At 32.6% G+C, this 24,204-nt stretch overlaps 1 protein-coding gene across 1 annotated transcript; it reads left to right on the top strand.

Annotated features, from left to right (window-relative positions):
• Positions 1 to 2,629: 2,629 nt before the first annotated feature.
• LOC149539092 (peroxidase 3-like) lies at positions 2,630 to 6,353 on the top strand. The gene is made up of 4 exons (XM_089799089.1): positions 2,630 to 2,836; positions 3,041 to 3,229; positions 5,693 to 5,858; positions 5,950 to 6,353. Exons 1-4 carry the CDS (start codon positions 2,630 to 2,632, stop codon positions 6,351 to 6,353), a joined length of 966 nt encoding a protein of 321 aa, XP_089655215.1.
• Positions 6,354 to 24,204: the final 17,851 nt, after the last annotated feature.

The following is a 24,204-nucleotide window of genomic DNA, read 5'->3' as shown; positions in this document are numbered from 1 at the left end:
CTCTGCAGGTGAGTAATTCATTTCCTACTTTATCTTGCATCTCATTTTGTGATATGATATAATTTTTCTAAAGTGGAGGCAAAATATAATGTCTTAAATTAGCATCCTTGTGTGAATTAACATCTAGCATAGGACATATGCACTTGGTAGAATGTCCATATAGTGTACACTCAAAGTTAAGAATGTAACACCCAAATTTGTCCCCCACTGATGCGAGATTTGAAATTGGCAATTAAAACCTAATTTTCAAGCTTCATTTCCTCTCTCTCAGAATTTAGGGGACTCTATTCTTCATGCTCATACTTTCTACAAGCTCTCCACACAATTTTTTGGATGAGTTTCTGATATTCGAAGCTCCCATTTTTCTCACTTACTTGGCCTTGCTTCGTGCTATTATGGAGAGTTCATTCTCTTCGCTTGTTCTATTTCTTTTAAGCATAGCATATTGTCTTGATCATCTTCTTGGCATTTTATCATTACATATAATTTATTTTTATTAATCACCAATTTTGTGCCCATCTGCCTACTATGGGGGTGGAAACATCAAAGCAAGGATCTAATGAGGAAGATCTCCAAACAACCAACCCGAACATTTTTCATTATTTTTGTGTGTGCAAGTTTTAGGAGTTGTAATTACAAAACATCAACTTTATTAACTTATGGTTATCATTGTGGGATCATCCCTTTCCTTCTTTGTGAGATTCATAGCGTAAATCTTACTCTTGGCTATCATATTTGATCATTAGCGTGGTTGCATTTTGTTAATTCTAGCTTAGTTTCCAACTTTCAATCTCTCTCTCTATTGGTCATGCGAGACAGTAGTGCATCGTGTTGTCATCCAATACCTAAGTTATCACTTGTGAACCACATTGTCATCTAGTTCAATGAGATTGTAGAGTTTGGTTTTTGTTTCTCATAGTTAGCTCTTTTGATTTCAAAAGTCCAAATATCTTTAATTTTTAGTTATAGTTAAGTTATAGATATTTTCATCTATTTGAACATATCAATCACTTTGATTATTCAATTTATATTTCCATCAAACACTTAAGATTAGTTAAACTACAACAAACATCACAATTGGTCCCCCTAGCTCTATGTGCTATATGAAGGGAGGTAGCATAAGGGAAGGTTCATCCCTTGAGACTTTAACCTGTCTTTAGATCAGTACACTTTTTCTTTCTGTAAAAAATATTGATTGTGTATTAAAAAAAACCTACATAATTAAGATTTTCATCTAGTTCAATGAGATTGCAAAGTTTGATGTCTGTTTGTCATAGTTAGCTCTTTTGGTTTCAGAAGTCCGAATATCTTTATCTATTAGTTGTAGTTAAGTTATATACGTTTTCATCTATTTGAACATATCAATCACTTTGATTATTTATAATATATTTCCATCAAATGCTTAAGATTAGTTAAACTACAACAAACATCACAATTGAGGGAGGTAGCCTTAGGGAAGGTTCATCCCTTAAGACTTTAATCTATCTTTAGATCAGTACACTTTTTCTTTCTCTACAAAAATTTGATTGTGTATTGAAAAAAACCTACATAATTAAGATTTTCATAAAATCATTATCCCATGAAAATTGATAAACAACGAAGTTATATTGTGTATGATGCACCTCCATTATTGATTAGTTGGGAAAACTTAAAAACACAATACTCAGAAAACATCTGTGTCACAGCATGTTCGTAGCACGAATCAATTTCTATAAATATTTTATAGAAGAGTTTTAGAAACTTGTATCTTACACTGTCAACTCTATTAAAGAAACAGAATCGACCACCATTCCAATTATCACATGCATGTCCAGCTAGATTAGCTACTTAGTCCAAGCTCAAATGAAATTTTAATGCTATATTTTTGAACATTTTTTCTCAACAGCCAGTTGTAGAGTGAGTCATACCTTCACTACAAGGATTTGAATTTTATTATATTTCTTGCTCAGCTAGTGCATTATCTGCCTTTTAGCTATCTCTACAAATTATTTAATTAAATATACAAATCATATATAAAATTTCAAACTTTAGTTCAAGAAGCAACAACGTAATGTTTTCAACGTTTCTATAAAAAAAAAAAAATTTAATCCAGAACATCTTTATGCTTGCTCGCGGTTTTTAATTAATTTTAACGCCTACAGTTCGAATCCCAATCCATTCAATTTCTTTATGAAAATGTCGACTGTGTGTATTAATCATGACATGTGCTTCAGCCTTCAAAAGCGCCATCTTTATTTTCTTGGCAATTTCAACAGGGACACGAAACATCATTCGAACTGTTCCAGAGCTCAATGACGATAGATGGCTTTCAATAATGTCATTTTCTAATGAAATAAATCTCTTTCAATATATTTCTTCTTGACTACACTAAGCAGACCTCGGATTAAGTAAATAAACAACGATTGATTGTGTTTGTTTGTTGGTGAAACAATAAATAGATCGCACGTTCCACGACGCACTTTGAGCTTATGAAGAGACGTGGATTATACAGCTGTAATCTTTTAGAAAAATGGGTTGTGGGGAATCAAATAATTGAAGAGACTCACAATTTAAAAGAAGGTCGATTAAGGATTTAAATAGGAGTGATTGTTGTTAAGACCGTAGCATTGATAATTGAAGTGAAGAGAAGATGGCGAAGGTGAGTTTGAGAATTGTTGTAGCTCTGATAAGTACAATGGTTTTTATGTGCGAAGGGGGACTGGTTAATAATTTCTACAAGAAAAGCTGCCCATCTGCAGAGGAGATAGTGAAAACTGTTGTGGAGAAACATTTGTCGCAGGATCGAACTGTTGCGGCTGCTCTTCTCAGAATGAATTTCCATGACTGCTTTGTGCGAGTCAGTAATGAAGTCTTGTTTAATATTTATTGTAATTAATTATTTTTATATGTTAAAGCAAATTCGAAATCCAGATAAGAGAGTCACAAATTATGATTCTGTTATAGGCTCTTACCTACTCTGCCAATCATATTTGAATGAATATGAAATGATGTTATTCTTGCAATATATGTGATTAGTGATTTGTTCTTATTAATTGAGTAGGGTTGCGATGGGTCAGTGTTGATCAACTCTACAGCGAACAACACTGCAGAGAAAGCGGCGACACCGAATTTGACACTTCGTCGATTTGATGTGATTGATGATGTGAAGACGGCGATTGAGAAGAATTGTTCAGGGGTGGTGTCTTGTGCTGATATCCTCGCTCTTGCAACAAGAGATGCCGTTGCCAAGGTAATCATATTAGTCTTCCAATTACGATGAAAAGTTTAAGTATTTGCATAAGTTATAATAGTTTAGTTAAATAGAATAGTAAAGATTAAAAAGTTATAGTAGTTTAATTAAATAGGGTAGTAAAGATTAAAATTTAATAGTTATAAGAAAATAGAATGAATTAATTGTAATATGATATTTAAAATTACTTAACTAATATTTGATTTAATATTTTTAGATTAAAATTTTATATAAATATTTTAGTTTTCAATATAAAAATATTGAAATATATATGTATTGGTTGTGTGTATTTATGTGTATACATATACATACATATACATATATACATATGCATACATATACATATATACACATATACATAAACACACATATACACACATAAAGAAAGAAAGATGTTAAAGTCTTTATGTAATGATCCCATTTTTAGGTTCTTCTACTTTGTAATTGGTGTTGTCTTTATAAGTGTATATGTCAGTCTAATCAGCTTTCAAATATTATTTTCAACTTTCGATGAGTTCTCCAAGATTCTTGGAGAGATCATCTCGTTTTAGTAACCACTTGATTGGGTTTGATTATCATCATTTATCATTGGTATACTCACATTAATTTTTTTGTTTGAGTGCATTTTGACCATTGTCTCTACTTGGATATAAAATTGAGTTATTTTAAATTTGAAAAATATTTTTAAAATAGAATCAAATCACTTTCTAGAGTTATAAGGCTTAATTCAATTAATTAATTGTTTTTATAAAGAGTTTCTAGAAAGATGCAAGAAAAACTTATGAAAAAATTTAAATGTACAATGTTACTATAATATTATATTTAAATTACAAAAAATTACTCAATATGTTTTATCTATTCTATATTTTTATATATAAGTCATGTCCCTTAGAATATACATAGTGCTTGTCCAATCAAGTTAAAATAAAATAATCATGATTTTTAAAAACCTTAATAAAACAATTTGACATTCTTTAAATATGTCATTCTATAAATTAATCATTATGCTTATTTTTGCATATACATTGTTTTATATTAATTTTAAGAAATATATGTAAAACATAAAAACAACATTATATTTTAAGGAAAAGAAAATCTTTTTGAATTTTTTTTCCCATTTATATACATCATCATATTTTTATCTATATTTTTATTTACATTTATATAATTTTAAATATTTATTTTGTATTTTTATTAACATTGTTTATTTATAAGTTTATGTGTATTAATAAAACCTCTATACCTTTTTAACTTGAATCAATATAATATACTTTTAAATGAATTTTTAATGTATGCTAGAATTTAATTCATTAATTCTAATCATTAATCTTTCACACATCCTAGACTTGTTATTTTAGTAGGTCTTTTCAATATTTTTAATAACTATAAGTCAATAATTATGTAATTGTGTGTTTATATAAGTTTTAACTGTTAAAAGGGGAAAAAATAAATATATGTGCTTGCCTTTCTATATTATAGATTTTATAAATATAAGTTCTAGATATGTTTTAGTTTTTATAAGTATGATCATGACATAAAATTCTAAGTCTCCTTAGATGGTCTATTTGGTTACAAATCTTTGGACACATTTATCTAAACTTTACCTTAATGAGATGTAAATTACTTTCCAAAAGCATATACATAAATAAAATGATTAACAATTTTTTATTAATCTAGATTGGAACTATATATTTCTAAATAACCATTCTACAAAATACTAAATCTAAGTAACTTTTAAATGCTATTTAATTTGTAGCGGCAAATAATCATATTAACAATTATTATTAATGTAACAAAATTTGAAGTTAGAAATGCTTAATATTGGTTTCATAAGTAAAATTGGTAAGTTATAATTTTTTAGTTTTTCCATCTACTTTTACTTTTATGTTTACTAGTCAATTTTAATTGTTCTAATATTGTGATATTGCTATCAAGATTTAGATGTTTAATTTTTGTGTCAATCTCATTGACTCATGTTTCATTAGTAATGGTTTACAAGAACTCATTTCTCACGAGAATGAATAAGACACTTGGCACTTTTATATAGGCGATGCTCTAAAGGGTCAAGTAGTGAGTGCTAAGACATCAATGGATGAGCACTAAGTGTTTCATTCATCGTCATGGGAGATGAGTTCTTGTGAGCCACTACTCATGAAACATAGGTCAATGAGTCCTTGTAAATCACTACTGATTGAAAATAGATCAATATGTTTGACTCAAAAAATAGACAATTAAATTCTAATTGCAATATCGCACTTTGACTCCTTCACTATTTCTAATTCTTATAATATTTTCTACTCCTTTCTATAATTTGATTTAAATTTTAGAGAAATGTAATCATTTCGACCAATCTCTTTTTTAAATTATGTTAAACCATTGTATATAGTTTTTGAGATATATATAGAGAGGGGAATACATATCAATGATATTGTAAAATGTCCTGTTTAATGTGTTTTCCCATAGCTGGGAGGTCCATCTTGGCGTGTACGAACTGGTCGACGAGATGGGGTGGTATCAAATCAGAGCGAGGCACTTGCCAATATTCCTCCACCGACTTCAAACTTTTCCCAACTTCAGACATTCTTTAAAAGACAAGGACTGAATGTCAAAGACCTCGTGGTGCTCTCTGGTACGTATTAAATAGAAAATTCTGCACAATTATCATACCTTAATTCTACATGATATAATTCTTATAAACAAATGAGCACTTGGGCACACAGGCGGGCATACAATTGGAAACGGTCACTGCAATTTCTTCAGCAACAGGCTCTACAACTTCACTGGTAAGGGAGATATGGACCCTTCCCTCAACGCCACATACGCACAGCAATTGAAGACAAAGTGCACAAATCTGTCAGACAACACAACAGTTGTGGAAATGGACCCCAACAGCTCTTTCAACTTTGACACCGATTATTATTCCATCCTCAACCAAAACAAAGGCCTCTTCCAGTCTGATGCAGCGCTCCTTACAAATTCAGCTTCTCAAAAATATGTTAATGAGCAGTTGAATGCAAAGAAATTCTTCAAAAACTTTGAGAAATCTATGCAGAAACTTTCAGAAACCCAAGTGAAGACAGGGACTGCGGGCCAAATTAGACGTCGGTGTGCATTCGTAAATTGATGGTGAACTTTAAACATCACATTAAGTATGAAATTCAGCGTAGAAAAATAAGTCAACTTTGACTATGTAACACTTTTAGGTCTTGGAATCAAGCCTTAGTGTGATGTTTACGTGATCCATAAATGAATAAGTTATGGATTGCTTAAAGTCCACCGTAAACATATTGGGAGTTGTGTCTACTTGTCATTAGTGAGATTTTTTTCATATTTAGGTGAAGAGAATAAGGTTGAAAATGTAGGGAGTTTGTTATCAAGCTCCTTGATAGTTGTTCAATGAGTCCGGATTGCATTCTTAAATTGATAAGTCGTGGATTGCTTCAAGCCCATCCTCGACAAATTGGGAGTTGTGTCAAGTTACCCTTGGGGAATTATTTTTTTTTCATATTTATTTGAAGAGAATAAGGTTGGAACTATGGGGAGTTCATTCTCAAATTCCTTTAGAGTGGCTCAACAAGTGTTTTTGGCTCAACAAGTGTTTTTTTAGAATAATGAGATCATTTGTTTTGTTGGTTATTTTCGATCTTGTGAATCATATTATTTTCTTTTATGACCTAAATTGGATTAAATAACTTTTGGAAAGAACTTATTTTGAATATTATTATTGATTTTTATGAAAAGCGTAATCTTATTGTGTTTATGGAAGTCAATTTTTTTTATTAAGTTAATCAATTAGATCACATATTTTAAACTAGCAATCATACTTTAGTATGTAAAGTGTATGTCTAAGAGGTATGAAAGGTCAACTAAGTATTTATCCCTTTTTTGGTTCTCTAACTTAGCATCTCTATAACTCATTATATCTCTATTAGTATATCCCACCATCTTTATCTCTTTTTGCCTCTTCCTCTCTATGTCCCTCTATGTATCTCCCTAGGTATCTATCTCTCTTTACCTCTCGATGTCTCTTAAGTATTTTCCTCCTATCATATCACTCTATATTCATCTATATCTCTATCTTCCTATCTTTTCCTCCATATCTAGACATATATTCCTTTCTATATCCATTTATCTCCCCCCGTCACCAACTCCCCACCCCTCCTCCTTTCCCTCCCTCTCATCTCATCTCTATGTATTTATATGTGCTATTTTTATCTACTCATTTCTCCTCTCTCTTTTATCTAGCCTTTGTCTTCTCTACATAGCCCTCCCCTCCATACCCATCTCCATTGTTGTCTCTGTTTTCCTCTTTATCATTGTCTCCTTGCCTCTTTCTCTCTCACACTATTCCCTTCAATGTCTACCTCCTTCTTGCTACATCACCCTCTAAATCCACCACTCTCCATATTTCAAATGACATTTTTAGTAAACAATTTAATTAGGAATTCATAAAAGTAGATCTATATTATTATTTTTAGAAATTTATGAGATCATTATAGATGCATTAATCAAATAATAATAGTAGTAATATATCTATATCTAATTTACTATCAGTAATAATGATAAATATTTTTGGGGATTCACAATATTTTTGTAAGGAAACTTGGCAATAAAGAATATAACCGTTTCCACATAACCCATAATAGATATGAAATAAATACGAAATTAAAATCCACATGCAAGAGAATAGACAACATACCCACAAAATTGTGACACAAGATATACCCTGGGAAACCCTCATTGAGGGAAAAACCCAACCTCCAAAAGCATCCATCACCATGTATTATTCAGCAAAAAATACCATTGCCATACAACCATGGAAGCCTTCATGGCCATAGCCATAACCGAGCAAACTATGTGAACAAGCATGAATCCACACATCCCATGCCATGCTTTCAACCTTCACAAATGCTCCCTTGGCTAACCTGTCAAGCCTTGTCCCACTCGACTCTTGCCTTTTGTCTTCTCCTTGTCACTCTTTCTCTCTCTACAACAACTACCCTTGTGGCTGCTTATATAGTAGCAAGTCCCACAAAACCACTAAGTGGTATTACATAAACCATGTGCTAAAACCATGTGCTACCTAACACACTGACCTCACATTTAATATTGGGCATTTAATTCTTTTTCCCAATATTAAATAATTACATAAAATATTTTTACAATGTTACAATACAACTCATCAAGAATATTCCATGGGAATCTTTACATGTTGCACGTCCATCTAGGCACAACATTACATAATAAAATAAAATAATAAAATAACAATATTATGCAATGTGTGCAACACCCATTATCTCAACAATTTTTATAATCACTTTAACATTAGCATAAAACTATGTAAATGGTTAAAAAACATTTGACACAAAAAATTGCTTTTCAGAAAAGTTCATAAATCACTCATATAACTATTTTTTTAATATTATATAATTTTTATTTTATTTTTCTAAAAAATTGTCATCAATATTACTTACTATTCTTTTGAAAAAAAAGTGTTATTTAATATTATATACTTTTAGATGCATTATCATTTATGAATTGTTTTCAAAATTGTGAGGTTCCTCAAATAAATTCCGATTGCAATAGCATGTATGGATGCTCGTAAAGATGGTTAAGATTAGTATGTTGTGGTTTCTCTATTAGTTCAAGTCTTTCCAAAAAATAATTTCTTTCATATTTTATCTTATAATTCAATGAAACTTCCTTAATAAAGTTGTTATATCATAAGAAGAATCCTTAGCCCATTATGCACTAAGTATAGGATGAAATTGATATAGTTTGACTTGCACTATGTAGAAATGCATACATGATAGAAGTGCACAAAATAGATTTTAAGGAAGATTTCAAAATATTTGAATTAATAATGCACTTTGAAACCCATCTTGTCATTAGAGTCTTACAAGTTTGTTCGTACAACACTTATTACTTTAGACAACAAAGTTTGACTAGAAAGTCAATTTTTTTGTCATCCCTTGTTGGTGCAGTTTTAGTGTGGACATATGGTGATGTCAAATTCCACACCCCTTTCCAATCGTCTCCTTGCATGTACCAATATGGAATCTTTTGAAAAATAGTATTTGTGTTCACCAGCAGATCTCTTAGCTAAATTTTGTGAGGGAAACTCAAGGCTCCTTATTTTTCTAAATCTTTTCATAACTTATGCCTTAGATTGCAAAAATATGAAAAATATATTTGTAGTGAAAGATGAAAAGATAAAAGAGTGTCATCCATTATGGAATTCCAAATAAAAATGGGAGCAAAAGTATTTCATGAGAAGAGAATATATTTTTGAGTTATTGGTGTATGTGATAAAATCTACGTGTTAGGATCAAGTTCAAACAAGAAAAACTTAGTGAGTTAAAGATATATATACAAAATCAAAACAATCTCTACACTAAATATTGCATTAAACTTGAACTTCAACAAAGATTTCCTCATAACCTTAGAGCTCAACAAGTGCACCCATGACTTGTTGGTTTTCTCATGATGAGTATTATGGGTGTTCTCTCCCAACATAGGTATGATTTAAGCCCCACAATGCAAGTGTTAGATATGATAGTGAATGCAAGATGACACTAGATGCAAGATTCTAAAATGATAACAATTGAATGCTTTAAGAGATAGTTGCATGGATACAACTACTCTCAAATCATTCAATGCAATATGGAAAGAATGTGAAACTAGGATCTAGATCTATATTAAATAATCAGATAAACTAGTATTGCATATATGAAGACAAGGTTAGCACATGGAAATCTCTAAAATGCTCTAACAAATATGAAAGCTCTAAATGCAAAATAGACTCTAATCTGAATGGGAGATAAAAATTGATTAATACAAGAGCTCTATTTATATGATTTTGGAAGGCCTTAAGGAGGTGGCATCTATGTGGCATCCACATAAGTTTCATAAGAGAGACATGTAATCCATACAAAGTCCAGAGTTTTCTCACACATGTGTTAAACATGGGATGTGATGGTTCAATGTGTGCAACAAGTATATATATGTAAGTGTGTGTAAGAAATATGTAAGAGATATGTAAGGGTAAACCCACAGTAGTAGGTTACACTTTCTTGGAGGAAGAAATCCTTGCAAAAAACTAATCTATGAAATCTTACCCATAGAGTTTTAATAGAAAATCCCTTCACACTTTTGATCAAAAGTGAAATATTTTTTATCAAAAGTACTTTTCGACATAGTTTTGATCAAAACTAAAGGCATGACATGTTTTTGATTGAAAGTACTTAATTACTTTCAAAAAAAAGTAGTTAAGTACTTTTGATCAGAAGTACTTTAGTTAAAATGGGGCTAAAAATTGCATAGGCATTCATCATTTTCATACTTTTGATCGGAAGTGAGTGGTGTAGCTGTTCGACTCACCAATCGACATTCTAGGTTGGTTTTTTATAGTGGTTTTTAGTATATTTTTGTATCTTTATGTATATATCATGCATATTATGGGTATATACACATATACTATATGTATACACACATATATTATGTGTATATACTTATACATACATACATACATATTGTTGCCCCGCTTTTATTTTCTAACCTATTGCCAAAAGTGAGTTCTATTTTTTTAGATGAAGTTGGTCTTATTCCCAAAAATGTATGAGTCTTGGTCTAGATTTCTAAAGGCTAGGTGGGATTTATCAAATTTTCCCAATATGCCTTCTCTTTTTCTATAACTGGGCAACTATATCTTCTGACTTCTCGGGTAAGTTTAGTACCCAATCTGATAGAGATCAATTTTTACTCGTTGTAGATGAAGCATGCTCTTGAAGGTTCTCTAAAACTCACATATCTTCACAACCCTATCTCATGACTTATCAATGGTTGATAAATACATTGGCAAAAAATCCCATGTTATCTTCTCCATGGTAGGTTTTCAACCTCTGAATGCGACTTTCCACAAGAGCTGAATTGAATATGTATCTAGCATAAAGGTAATCAAAACCTTATATTCTTGGGAAAGTTGATGCTTGAATCTGAGATCAACTCCCAAACATAATCTAAATTCAGTGTTGCTCAAGTACTGAGCCTTGGCGGAAAACCTTAGTCTGTCTTCTCTTCGGTGGGTTTCCAACCCATGAAGATGATTTTCCATGAAACTAATAAAAGTGAAATACAAGTTGCTAAATGACATCCAAATGGATCCATGCACCTTAACTAAACATCTATAAAAGTTAGAAATGTAGTTGTTAAAGATTGAACCAATAAGGAAGCATTGGTAGAAAAATGGAAATTGCCTCCTCTTCAGCGGGTTTCGAACCCATGCAGGCAACTTTCCAACTATGTTTAATAGTCAAGTCAATAGGTAAGATTTGGCCCCCATACTAGATCTAATATATGTGAGGATGATATTGGAACAGAATGAACTGTTGCAGAAGGAAGTTATGGTCAGAAGCTCACTTGGCAGATTTTGATCAATAGAGTACCCCAAAGGCAACTTTTTGAAACTAAAAGGAAAATGGAAAAGTAAATATTGTGTTAATTTAGAAAGTTACCATTATATCCAAGAAAATAGTGAAAAGACTTTTAAATTTCTGTTGAGCCTTTGCATTTACTCTTTGATAGGTATTTCCTTAAATTTCACTCATGTGGTGCAAAGTCTAAAGTATAACGGATGAATCAAGGTCCTTATATAAAAAATCATAGGCAATTGAATGAGTTACCTTTTTTTGTTGATTTCTCATTTTACTAGTATGCATAGCTTTTGAAACCTAATAATTATTATATTTTTTGTCTTATCTATTTTTCAATTCAAAATTTCATTCATAATCTACGACCACTATGTCTGTGGGTTTTGATGGTTTGACTGGGATCAAGTCTCAACTATAGAATTTCAGAGATGCATCTCTCTATTTCTATGATATGGTGGATTTCCAAAGGAGATTATAATTTGAATGCGTTCATCCTATCATTGAGAAGCTTTGAGGATGTGGTTTGGTCAAATCCATTGGTTTCCTAGTTGCAGTTCAAGCTCCATAACTAATTTATGAATGTATTCACCATTACAATCTAGAAACCAAGAAAATAGTTCTACCTAATGATACTGTATGAATCTCAATTGACAAAAAAATAGTGGTGAATTCCCTTTATATACTAGAATAGGAGGAGTTTTCTAACCTAACTATTGATGGGGTCATTTTAGAATTCTCAACAAAGAAGATGATTTGAAGGAATGAGATCATGTGAACATGGTTCCAGAAGCCATGGAGTAATAAGAGTAAAGTCCCCAAGACTTTGTTCAGAACCAACCTCAAACTAGAGATAATTGACATTTCAGTTCTCTTGCATAGATTGAGAGGTGAAGTAGAAGCCCTAATTTTTTTGATCAATACTTATTTTTGGTTCAATTTATATTCTCAAATACATAGTATATTGATTGGGCACAAGAGATAAGTGAGATTCCATCCAATGCTCTTCAAGCGACCAAGTTCTACAATTCCTTTTATACGTCTTCATTCCTAGTTTATATGTTGGAATCATTGCAATTGTGGCCTGGTAGATTCCACACCTAGATGAATTCCATGATGATGTTAAGTTTTATGAGTTTTATCCATGTCTCAAATTGCATAATAGTTATGTAGATTATGTAAAATTGAATGATGTGTTTACTATGAGAATTTGTAGGGAACTACAACTTGGTGTCCAAAAAGGAGATTCTCCCCTAAAGCCATGGCCACCATCAATCAATTTGGTTGTTATTTCACTCGATTCTCATCTTTCTCTTACTTTCATCTTATAGCTTTCGATGGATTTCCTCTAAAGTTGCCAAGATATTCAAATGATATGATAGTCTATGTAGAGATCATTAGACAAGCTATGTAGGTGAATGTCTTGAGTGGAAGTCTGAAGAAGAAAGGATATGAGTTCCCTATAAGGTTGGAGCTTTCAATTATGACACTTGGTCTGATGCCAGGAATATGATGAAGGTTTTTGAGAAAAAGTACAAGCTAGATATGTACGATGTCTTGAGACCTATGTTCAACCCCAATGGATATGCTAAGGATGTCCTACAGATTGAGAGTGTCATAAAGCACATCAGCACCATTGAAGACTACTAGGTTGATTGCACAGATGAATCTGAAAGTCATGATTGCACTTTCACAAGATTGACAATAGATCAAGTTAAGCTATATAAGGTAAATATAGACATGGATGGAGTTGAGGATGATGGTCAAAATATATATAGCACTACTTATTTGACCAAGTTAAAGAATACTCCTATAAGCTCTAAACCATTTGAAGATTCCATAGAAGACCTGGACCTTATGATGAAAATAATTTAAAAGAGAATCGAGATGTGGGTTGAGTCGACCATGGCACGGTGAAGTAGAAGAAAAGGTGCATCCACTTAGCCCTCTCCAAATGTAATAGCTATGCCATCTTCCCATAGTGGCACTTCAAGCACAATTATGCCTCTCACTCAAGGACTAGCTCAACCAGCCAAAGGAGGTGATCAACCTCTTGACAAGAACATCCCACTAGATAAAACTTGTCAAGATGGTTCAGTGCTAGTGACCAGGACATAGGTAGAAGCAAAGAAGAAGAAAGCAAAAGAACTCAAGGACTCTATAGTTATAATGGCTCTATCATCCCCCAGCAGTCCAGTTCCATCTATAACTACAACACTACTCCTACCAAGTATCCCCCCAAATACAAGTGGTTGATCTTGTAGATGATGAGAGTAGTGAAAGTGAATCCATAAAGTCAGACAAAGAAGTAAAGAAAATATCTAAAGCAATTCAAAGGTGTCTAAAGCTACAAAATTCATTTCCCCTACTCTAGGAAATTCTTTCTCCTCATCATTAAAGGACTTGACTCATGTTAAGAACAATTTTTTTAGTGTGGATACACAAGGGACTGCATCCAAGGTGATTAGCACTGAGTCATGGCTTGAGAATACTTTAGAGAGGAAGAGAAAGAGGATAAAAGATGGGGCTCTGAACAAAGAGACTCTGTCTCTTGCCATCTACTCTGGATTCACATTGAGAAAAGTGAAGAAGCAAAAGACTTTGTCTATCCTTGGCAAAGGCCCAAACAAAGGGAACTTGACTATGGAGATTGCCAAGCCCACAAAAGATGGTAGGATTGAAGATCTAACTATAACTGACTTCACATTGTAGTCTCTAGATCTAGGAGAGGTTAGACATGACACCAAGGTGAGCTTATGGAAGTCAACTAATGAAGTAATAGAGGAAGAAATTGAAGGTCTAAAGCTTGCCAAAGTCAGGATAAATGCAAAGATCCATCAGCTCAACTGCTTCATCGAGAAATTAGTTGCCCCATTAGCAAGTATTTCTGGAGTACCATCTACCAGTGATCTGACAACTATGGATATTTAGGAAATCATCTCTCAGCTACAAGCGGACAAGCATTTTGGGAAAATCATTAGGAAGTGGAGTGAAAAATTGAAGTCTGAAGGACTTATGGTTATAGAACAATTAAGCAATGTAGTACTAAGGCTTGAGATAGAAAAGGATAACATCCTAGCTATCCAAGCCACTTTATCAAAGGAAAAGAGCAGAGATTGCATCTCCCTCTTGCATATGGTCATACAAATGAAAGTCAAAGAAGCAATGGAAGAAAAGATTTGACAGAAAGGAGATGAGCCTTTTCTTGAATGGCAATAGAGCTTGTAATTCAAAGCTGAAATGATCTCAATAGTAGAGGAAGGATAAAAAGAGACAAAGAGAAAATAGGATAAGAATTATGAGTTACTAAAAGGCCTACACATTGACTTCCAAACTATTGGACAAGGGAAAGGAGTAGTAGGAGTTGTTGTCATGCAAAATACTTTCTCTAGCTACTTGGACAAATTAACAGAGAAATCTACTAGCCATCTAGATAGAGTGTCAGACCTCAAACAACTCAGTGGATACATAAATGTGGAAAAATAGGAAATGCAAGAGCGATTGAGTGCAATCAAGGACTTGTCCAGAGAACACTCCAAGTGGCTCCTTAGATACACCAATGTCCACATCCACAGACACAAGGAGCTCATTCCAATCATTGTCGTTGTCAAAGCCTATAAGGTGAAATTAGAGAATGAGAAGAAAGTGAAATGATATTTCTCTTACTCATTTTGTATTTTGATGTGAAATTGTAACTAATAATTGGCTTCTTGTCATTCATCATTTTTTAGAAGATGAACCATTTTAGCTTCTTTTTGTAATAGTTCATCTCATAATCCTATATGTACTCGATTGAAAACTTAATGAAAGGTCAACTAATTTTTTGGTGTGATATACTTCATGTTGCAAAGAAAATTTGAATGTTTTTTGTATCAATTATTTACTGCTTCATTTCTTGTCTTAGTTAGAAGTGTCTCTTTGAGTTGAATTGAATAAATGGACAAACAAAGTTTTGTTCCCCTATTTAATACAACAAACCAAAGATAATCGTAGTGTTGTTAGAGGTTAAAAGAGATTCTTTCCAATATTATTTCTTAAATTATTTCTTCAAATTTTAGAGTGGAAAACATTTAGTTAGAGTATCTTATTCACATAAATAGAATTTATTACTGCATCATCAAATCTTGTGGATTCACAAATTTGGTCAGTTTTAGGACCCAATTCTACCCTGAGTTAGTTCCTATCTAGGCCTAACTTGGTTTTCCTCTCCTTTTCTTTAGTCAAGAACATTTTAGAATTATGAACAAATAAATTCATTGCAAATCATGGACTCAAGGGAGCTATACCTTTAAATTCAAAGGTAATCAATCACTTAGTGTGGTTTCTCAACTATTGTAATCAATCATTGTTCATACATATTGGGCATTATAAATCAAAAGGATGATCTATTTACCAAAACACACACACACACATGTGTGTGTGTGTCTATATACATATTTTCTCTTTTTTAATGTAAGAATACATGTATAGATATGTTTAAATTTTATGATCTATTACACATCCATATGTTTTTAATTTAGATATATTTAGATATTATTATATTGCATATATAGATATATTTTTCGTGTAATATTTTATGTATGTATATATTTATCTATATATATATATATATATATATATATATATATATATATTCATCTCAATCTATTTGAAAATTAATTACAATCTTTGATGCTTTTTATCCAATATTCAACTCAAATCACAAGGTTAATTAAATTTTTTTTAATAATGTTAATACCAATCAAACATATAAATCATATTTGAATTTTATAATTTTTCAAATGTTATAAAAATGTCTATAATATGAACTCTACAAATTTCAATATTATAATTGTAATTTAGATCCTTTTTGCAACTATAACATTTATCATAATCCAAACTATATTTGTCACTCTAATTATAACCATGACCCTAAATCTAACTATAATTAGATCCTTAACTCTAACCCTAATTTTAATTATGGTTTAATCATTAGATCCCTTAGCACAATTATTGCTCTTTAATCAAATTTAACCATAAATTTATTTTTAATCCTATCTCAAACATAACCATACTCTTCACTATAATCACCATTGTAAACCTAACCTAAATCTAACTTCCATGTTGTGTTGGAATGGCTCATGTGATATTAAAGCGAGGTTCATCCTTATGGAGATTGGATCTAGTATAGCCCTATTTGATCTTGGTTGTAGGGTGGTAGATCTGAGTCAAGCCTGTAATTTGCATAGGGTTACAATCTTGCAAGAGCCTATTTAAGATGGTTCGAGGTAGAGAAAATATTGATAATGCTATTGTTAGAAATAGGAATTACTAAGAGAGGGGGGAGCGGGGGTGTGAATTAGTAATTTACAAACTTTAGTCACCAACTAAACATTATTTATTACTTTGAACCATACATAAGAAAGTAATAAACTAATGTTGAAGAGTAATAGTAACCCTGCACAAAGCTAACTCATAACACCATATTTTGTTAACTAGGGAAACTCTGGCCAAGGTAAAACCCCAATGGGGATGATACCCACTAGATAATATATTGATATATAAGTTCCTTGTTAGAGGATGGACCCTGTTAGGAGTTAATGAGAAAATTTAGTATAGAGAGTTCGTGTTAGGAGATTTTGAATCCCTATTAGGAGATTCCAACCCTGTTAGGAGTTGTAGTACACTAGATGCAAGATGAGCCCATTGCCCAAACATGCACTTCCAATTACAAGAAGAGCTCACTTCCCAAACAAGTAATCAATATTTAGGAATATATGTTCTTCCTCAGTTCAATCTCAGATCAAAAAATAGCTTCTCAAAAAATTTGCATATATCGCTTTATAGAAAGTTCACATGTCACAATACCTACACAATTTCACAACTTACACTTCTCTTCGCAAGATGTCGTTTGCATAAATATCATGCCTTTTCACAAATTGGTGCTAGGTTAGCTATGACCATGATATATTTTTCTAACTTAGAGTAAATATTTATGGTGTCAGCCCTAATTGGTTAAGTAATTATTTTGTAAACAAAATTATTCCTTTCCTTTAACTCAATTGTCCTATTTCACTGGTAAAACACAAATATCTCTTTTTCATATAGTTCGTACTAAATTTTGTAGTTATACATGCCACCATCAACATGTATATTATCTACATCTAACTTCACTAGTCATAATATGACATCAATAACAAGTTACATACAAAACAATATACTATTGTAAACAAAATTCATACTTAGACAATTTTTTGAGTACCAAAAGCTATGTATCTTTATTTTTAAGGTTTCCTATAAGAATGTACATCATGTGTTTCCATAAATGACAAAAACTACATATCTTCATTAGCCAATTATCAACAATCTCCCCCTTTGGCATTGATGGCAACAAAATAGGGAAAATTGGCAAAGTAACAAAACTTGTCAAAAAAAAATATAGTAACATTACATTAATCATCTTTTACAACTTGTCAATCTTACATATGCTCCCCCTTACAATATGATTTCATACCATGCAATTTTGTCTTCTACCCTTTCCCTAATTTACAATTTTCTTATGCACTTCTCCCCCTTTGACATCAATGACAAAGGTCAAAAACTATCAAAATTGTTGTCAAAAAATATATAAACATCTGCCTTATACTAATAGTATCTTCATGTAATCATCAAAACTTTCCTTAAGATTGTTCATACCTTTAGTCCATGTATCCTTTTCTGATTTGGTAGAGGTAAGAATTGGACATAGGGCACATGATGCAATCTCAACTGAATTAAGATCTAAATATAAAAAATTATAATAAGTGTCATTGGCCTTGACACATTCCTGCAACTGTTTCTCTAAAATAGATATTTTCAGAGCAATAGACTCTCTGAAATTCAAAAATATTTTCAAAATTTGTTCCTCCAAAGTTCCAATTTCCTTATATCAGAATGAATACTGGCCACCTGTCCTTCAAAATCATCAATTTTACTAGAATGATGATGTATTTGGTTGGATAGAGCCTCAAGCTCACTTAGATTACCTTAAATATGACTATCAAGATCCTTGGTCAACTTGTGAGATAGGGTACACTTAATGTATAATACATTGCCATCCTATTGACATTTTTGAAGTTCCTTGATACAAGTATCAAGAATTATCAAATAGTTCTTGATGTTCTTCATGTGAAATCTATGCCTTAGATTCTATAACATTTAGCAAATTTGTAAATTCCTCATCAAAATATTCTAGCATTTCTTGTGCCCTCTATTTATGATCTACCTCTATATGTTGGATTGCCAGAGTACTATGTAATTTGTTAATAACCTCCATCAAGGTTCTCTGGAAGCTCTTCACTTTCCTATTCTTCTCAATAAGTTTTGATAAAGATGAGACCAAATCAATTTGATCATCATCATTAGTTGTCATAGTAGCAAGTGAAAGTAGAGTAGATGAACTAGAAGGTTTAGATACATCTTCCCTTTGCTTCTTTTCAGCTACCTCTTTGACTCTTCTCTCTTCTTTCTCTTTCTCTTATTTTTATTTTCCTTCTTTTTCTCTCTTTTCTTCCTCCTCTAGTCTCTTCTTATCTTTCTCTAACTTCCTCTTCTTTTCTTCCTCGACTCTTCTCTTCATTTCATCTTCAAGAAATTTCTACTTGGCTTCTTCTATTTTCCTCTTTTCTTCTTCTAATTGCCTTTTCTCTTCTTTAATTTGTTTCAATTGTTCTTGAATATCCTAAACATGAGATTCAGTCTATTCTAAACTCTCAAAAGGGTTAGTATCATCAATATTAATGGTAATATTGATCTAATCTATCTACATTATGTCACTACTTACTGACACTTCTAAGGTTTTGGGTGCAGGTGAAGATGTTGCCTTGGATTCTATCATCATCTAACTTATGGTTGCTTTTGTTTAACTTCTTAATTTGTCCTTCTCACCCACCATAAAAAATAAATGGTCTTACTTTGTTTCTCAAGTAAGGTTCCATATTATTCAATAATCTCTTCAATTCTTCTTTGTCATCAGTCTTGCATATAGTCCTTAACATAGACTTCCTAAGTTCTAAATCATCTTCTCAAGATGGTGCCTTCTTTACTATGAGTCTTTATAGACCTTTTGGTTTACTGTGCCTTCAATATCCTTAAGTTTTAGATTATTGGCTATCATGTATCTCATAGTAGAGATATTTATCTGATCCTTCTCAATATCACTATACAAGTCATAAAATTTGTTCATGTCTAAGCAAAATTCCCTTCATTGGCAATAGTTGAATTAATCTTCTCAATCTTCAACTTCTAGTGTTGTCAAGCTTTACTTGTTCATTACTCAAAATTAGTAACCTTCTCTTCCTATTTACCTTATTTTTCTTCTTCTTCTTCTTCACTAGACTCAACAATTTTCAACAATGTCTTTTGTTTATTTCCTAGTCTAGTGGCTTTTTGCTTGACCCTTTTTGTCTTAGTGGTCATGGCTTCCACTAATCTTTTTTATTTCCTTTTTGGCTCACTTGGTTGTACATCTGATACTACTACATAAGGAACACTCTATTTTGAAGATGTTTTTGCAATAGATGTTGAAGTTGATGAAATCCAACTCCGAAGATGCCCAAGATCACCTGCATGCGAATAACCTGTCAAAGAGAAGCCAAGGAGAGAAGAGCATGGAGCAAGGGAAAAACCCTAAACGGACATGAGAGACAATATGCAAACACAAGAAGAATATGTATTTAAAATATGCCTTGATGATTTGATATGAGATGTTGTGAAAATACAATGAGGGATCCTGAATATAAAGAGCTCCAGGAATCTTCCAAAACAAACTAGAAGATGCTAGGAGATAAGTGTGACAACTAAGCATACATCCACATAAGGTGGAAAGTCCTTGAACAATGTGAGAGGATAAGTACGACTTAGGAGAGAACAAACTCCTGTATTGTCAACAACTTATAACTAACTCCTAGACTACAACTAATTAATAAATGCATTTACCTAAGTAAGCTTAAGTAAATAGAATAAATAATTAGTAAATTAATTATTTACTCTAACACCCCTCCTTAAGTGCAACTTAGGGAAATGCCTTAAGCTCACAAAACTAAGATGAAATGCATAATGGGTCCCGGCAACAAGGCCATGTTAGGTACCCAAGTACAATGCAAAGAGAATGCAACCTCTGAAAATGGGGAAAGAGAGAAAACCACGTGGGAAAAACCCTCCCCCAAAAAAGAGGTAAGAACCTAGTGAAGAACTGAAGAAGCCTCCAACTAGGGAAATGTCCCCTAAAACAGGAACAAGGAGTGATCATGAAAAGCATCACTGAAGCATGAAGAAGTCACAATTCTGCCAAACTGCTGATTTGAAGAACCTCCATGGAAGAAGAAGGCACAAACTGAGCATGTCTATATGGTAGATAATCCATCTCACCAAAATGCATAGGTAGCTAGCCACTACAATCGCCTTGTATATAGGATCAACCACTAAATACATAGCTCACACTATCAAACCATCAAACCACAGATGCATTAGAACAACATCATAACCCCCCCTTAATGCAGACAAGGTGTGATGATAGGCAACTAAAAAGGTGGGCCAAAGTCTCTTGCAGACGAACCAAGAATGATGAGAGAGGAAGACGTACAAACACTTATAAAGACATGGTCAAACTAATGTTGCATGGGGCTAATGTCATAGAAGGGACACTCACTTGATAAAGGGAGAATGCCTAAAATAGAAAACAACTATCCCCCCCATGGTGCTTTATGAAAATAGTGCATGTACAACTAACTCAAAACAACATTCATGACCCCCATAATGCAAGAGTGACACTTTATCTTAGTGCGATACATAAAAGTGCTTCAAAATGATAGCTGCAATGATCAAAATTGAAAACAAGCTGATACAAAACATAGTACAGCCTAAAACAAAGGAAACCATGCCAGGAAAATGATCCCTGAGCCTAAAACATTCAAAATATCCACCATATAGAAAAAAATCTAAAAATATGATAGAAAGAGCATGGACCAAAAACTAAGAAAAAGAACCACATTTTTGAAAAGGTGATAGGACCAACCTTCCAAAAACATAAAGTTTTCAAAAAACTAACATGAGACGCAAAAGATATGCATGCCGAAGTCAAAACTAAAACTTTGGACTTTGACTAAAAAATAGGCAATAAAAAAGCATCAAAACCTAAAAATACTTACACCAATGTCTTCATCTCAGAACTAGCTTTTTAGCACTTCTTTTGGATTGGAAAAATACCTCTGTATGCTCAAGTTATGGCCAAAAAACCAACAGTAGCTCCAAAATAGAGCCAGGAGAGGTGCATGCAAGGTCTGATGATGTAAGTGCTAATGTCAGCAATCTACTGCATTAAAATTGACATCTTTGAGGCCATCACAGCAAAAAAAGAAGCCATGTGGCAGAGAAGATGACATGGCAGGGGCCACGTGGAAAACTTGCCATGTGTCAATCATTGTGTGGCTTGAGAAACTGCTAATTGTAATAGTTGACATAGGGTAATCTGAGCTGGCACGTTGACGTGTACAAGTGGTGAATAGGCTATTGTACCCTAGTAGAGGTGGTGGAATAGGACTAAGTGAAGGAAGAGTTGGGTGCGGAGGGTGGTGTTGCCTGTCTTCAGTGGTACCGGGGTGGCTAGAGGGAGGTGCACCAACGGCGGCTGGGCTGTAGTGACACCACGGTGGCGCAGCTAGCTACAGTAGCTCCTGGGCTACACGATGGTGGCTCTATGGTGGTGTGGTGGTGGCCACTCGACGATGGCATTGAAAACTTTTTTTTTAATTTTTAAATTGTAGATTATCTGTACAACCGTATGGAAGGGCCTGTGACCAAAAAAAAATTTCCTCCTGGAGCTCTGTCTCCAAAATCAACAAGTTTTATATGAATCCTAATTGCAAATGGCCTTCTAGATCCAATGGCAATGTCCATTTGGGCTGAAAGTGCTCCAAAAATTTGTTGTTCCCCTGATTTGAAGAAAAATTGCACAAACAAACTAGGGTTTGTGACTCCAAATCATGACTTCAAAAATCCTTCAACGAAGTAGCAACAGGGAGGCTCTAATAATATCTTCTCAAGATCTTCTATCTGGTCTTCAAATGCTACTTGAGGCTTACCATAGCCTCCTTCCATCATGACAATGCTCCACAAAATTCTTAGTAAGAACATAGTTTTCATCTTCTTCTATAGAATAAACATTCTCTATAATAATACTAACTCTTTATTCATTCATAACTACTTTAGATAAGCTCCAAATTCCAAGTGAGCTTAGATACCATCTAAACTTATCTCAATACACCTTTTCCCAACTTCGCTATGCATAATTTGATCTCTGAGTGAAGTTATAAATTGTACTACTTTGAACAAGCTTAATTCAACTTAGTTGAATCAAACTTGAATACTGACTTCAATCTTCCTATCTCATCTTCTAACTTTTCTTTTGAGATGTCTATTCCTTTTACAAATACCTCATTGAGTTCTTCTCAAAGTTTATTGACTACATTTCTTTTTTCCTCATTGTCTTTCTTAATTCTGAAGTCCCTTTCATGGTTCCTTCTATCATTTTTTACATTTCTTCCATCATTCCTTTTGTTTCTAAAGTTTCTTCCATTGTTCCTTCTATCTCTAAAGTTTCTATCCATTCTACAATACTTTGTGGTATGTATGAAGTTGTTGCATAACTAACATACTAGAGTTCTTCTTCTAGGATTCTGTTGATCATCAGGTACATGAAAATTCTAAGCTATGTGTCCAAAGTTATTACACCTATAACACACGATCTCTCTTCTTTCTCCATAAGGTTTTTCTTCTCTCAATGTCCTTTCATTAGATCTTCTTCTATCTATAGGGTTAGCATTTCTAGACATTCTACTATTCCTTCTATTATTATCATATTTAGGTTTCCTAAAATCAATTTCTTTATGATCCATACAATGACAATTATGACAATAAAAATCCTTAACATGATTAAATGACTTATTTGTACAATCTCTTTTCATATGACTTAATTCATTACATGAAAAATACTTACCTCTAAATTTGTACCTAGTTTCCTTAGGAGATTCCACTTGCTTTGGTTCATCCAAAATCTCAACTTCCTTGTCTTGTCCAATTTCTTTAGGTTTATTAGAAGATTTACTAGATTCAATCTTATCATTAGATTTTTCTTTTTCTTTCAAATCTAATCTAATCTTAGGTTTCTTTGCAGACATGTTAAATAGATATCCAAGACCAATCTTATCATAGGTAGGTCTCTATATTAACATAGAATCATCAAGCTTTTCTCTACTAGAATAAGGTTTCTCAAGTTGCTTCTTGCATTGAGTTAGTTCACCTTTCACAATAGTGTTTTACTTATAAAGTTCATCATGATCTTCCTTCAATGTTTCAAATTTATATTTCTTCTTCGCTAGACTTGCTCTAAGATTTGTATTCTCAGTCTTCAAATTAGATTCAAATTTACTAGGATCATTCCTCAAAGTCAACTTTGGATTGGAAATATTTAATTCATGCTTTAACATCTTGTACTCTATCTTCACCTTTGAATAATCATCACCACAAGGTTTA

This window comes from Cupressus sempervirens, chromosome 9 (genome assembly GCF_028749045.1).
Source record: "Cupressus sempervirens isolate cs-2001-9-10 chromosome 9, ASM2874904v1, whole genome shotgun sequence".
NCBI lineage: Eukaryota > Viridiplantae > Streptophyta > Pinopsida > Cupressales > Cupressaceae > Cupressus > Cupressus sempervirens.
This window is presented reverse-complemented; position numbering and strand designations above follow the sequence as displayed.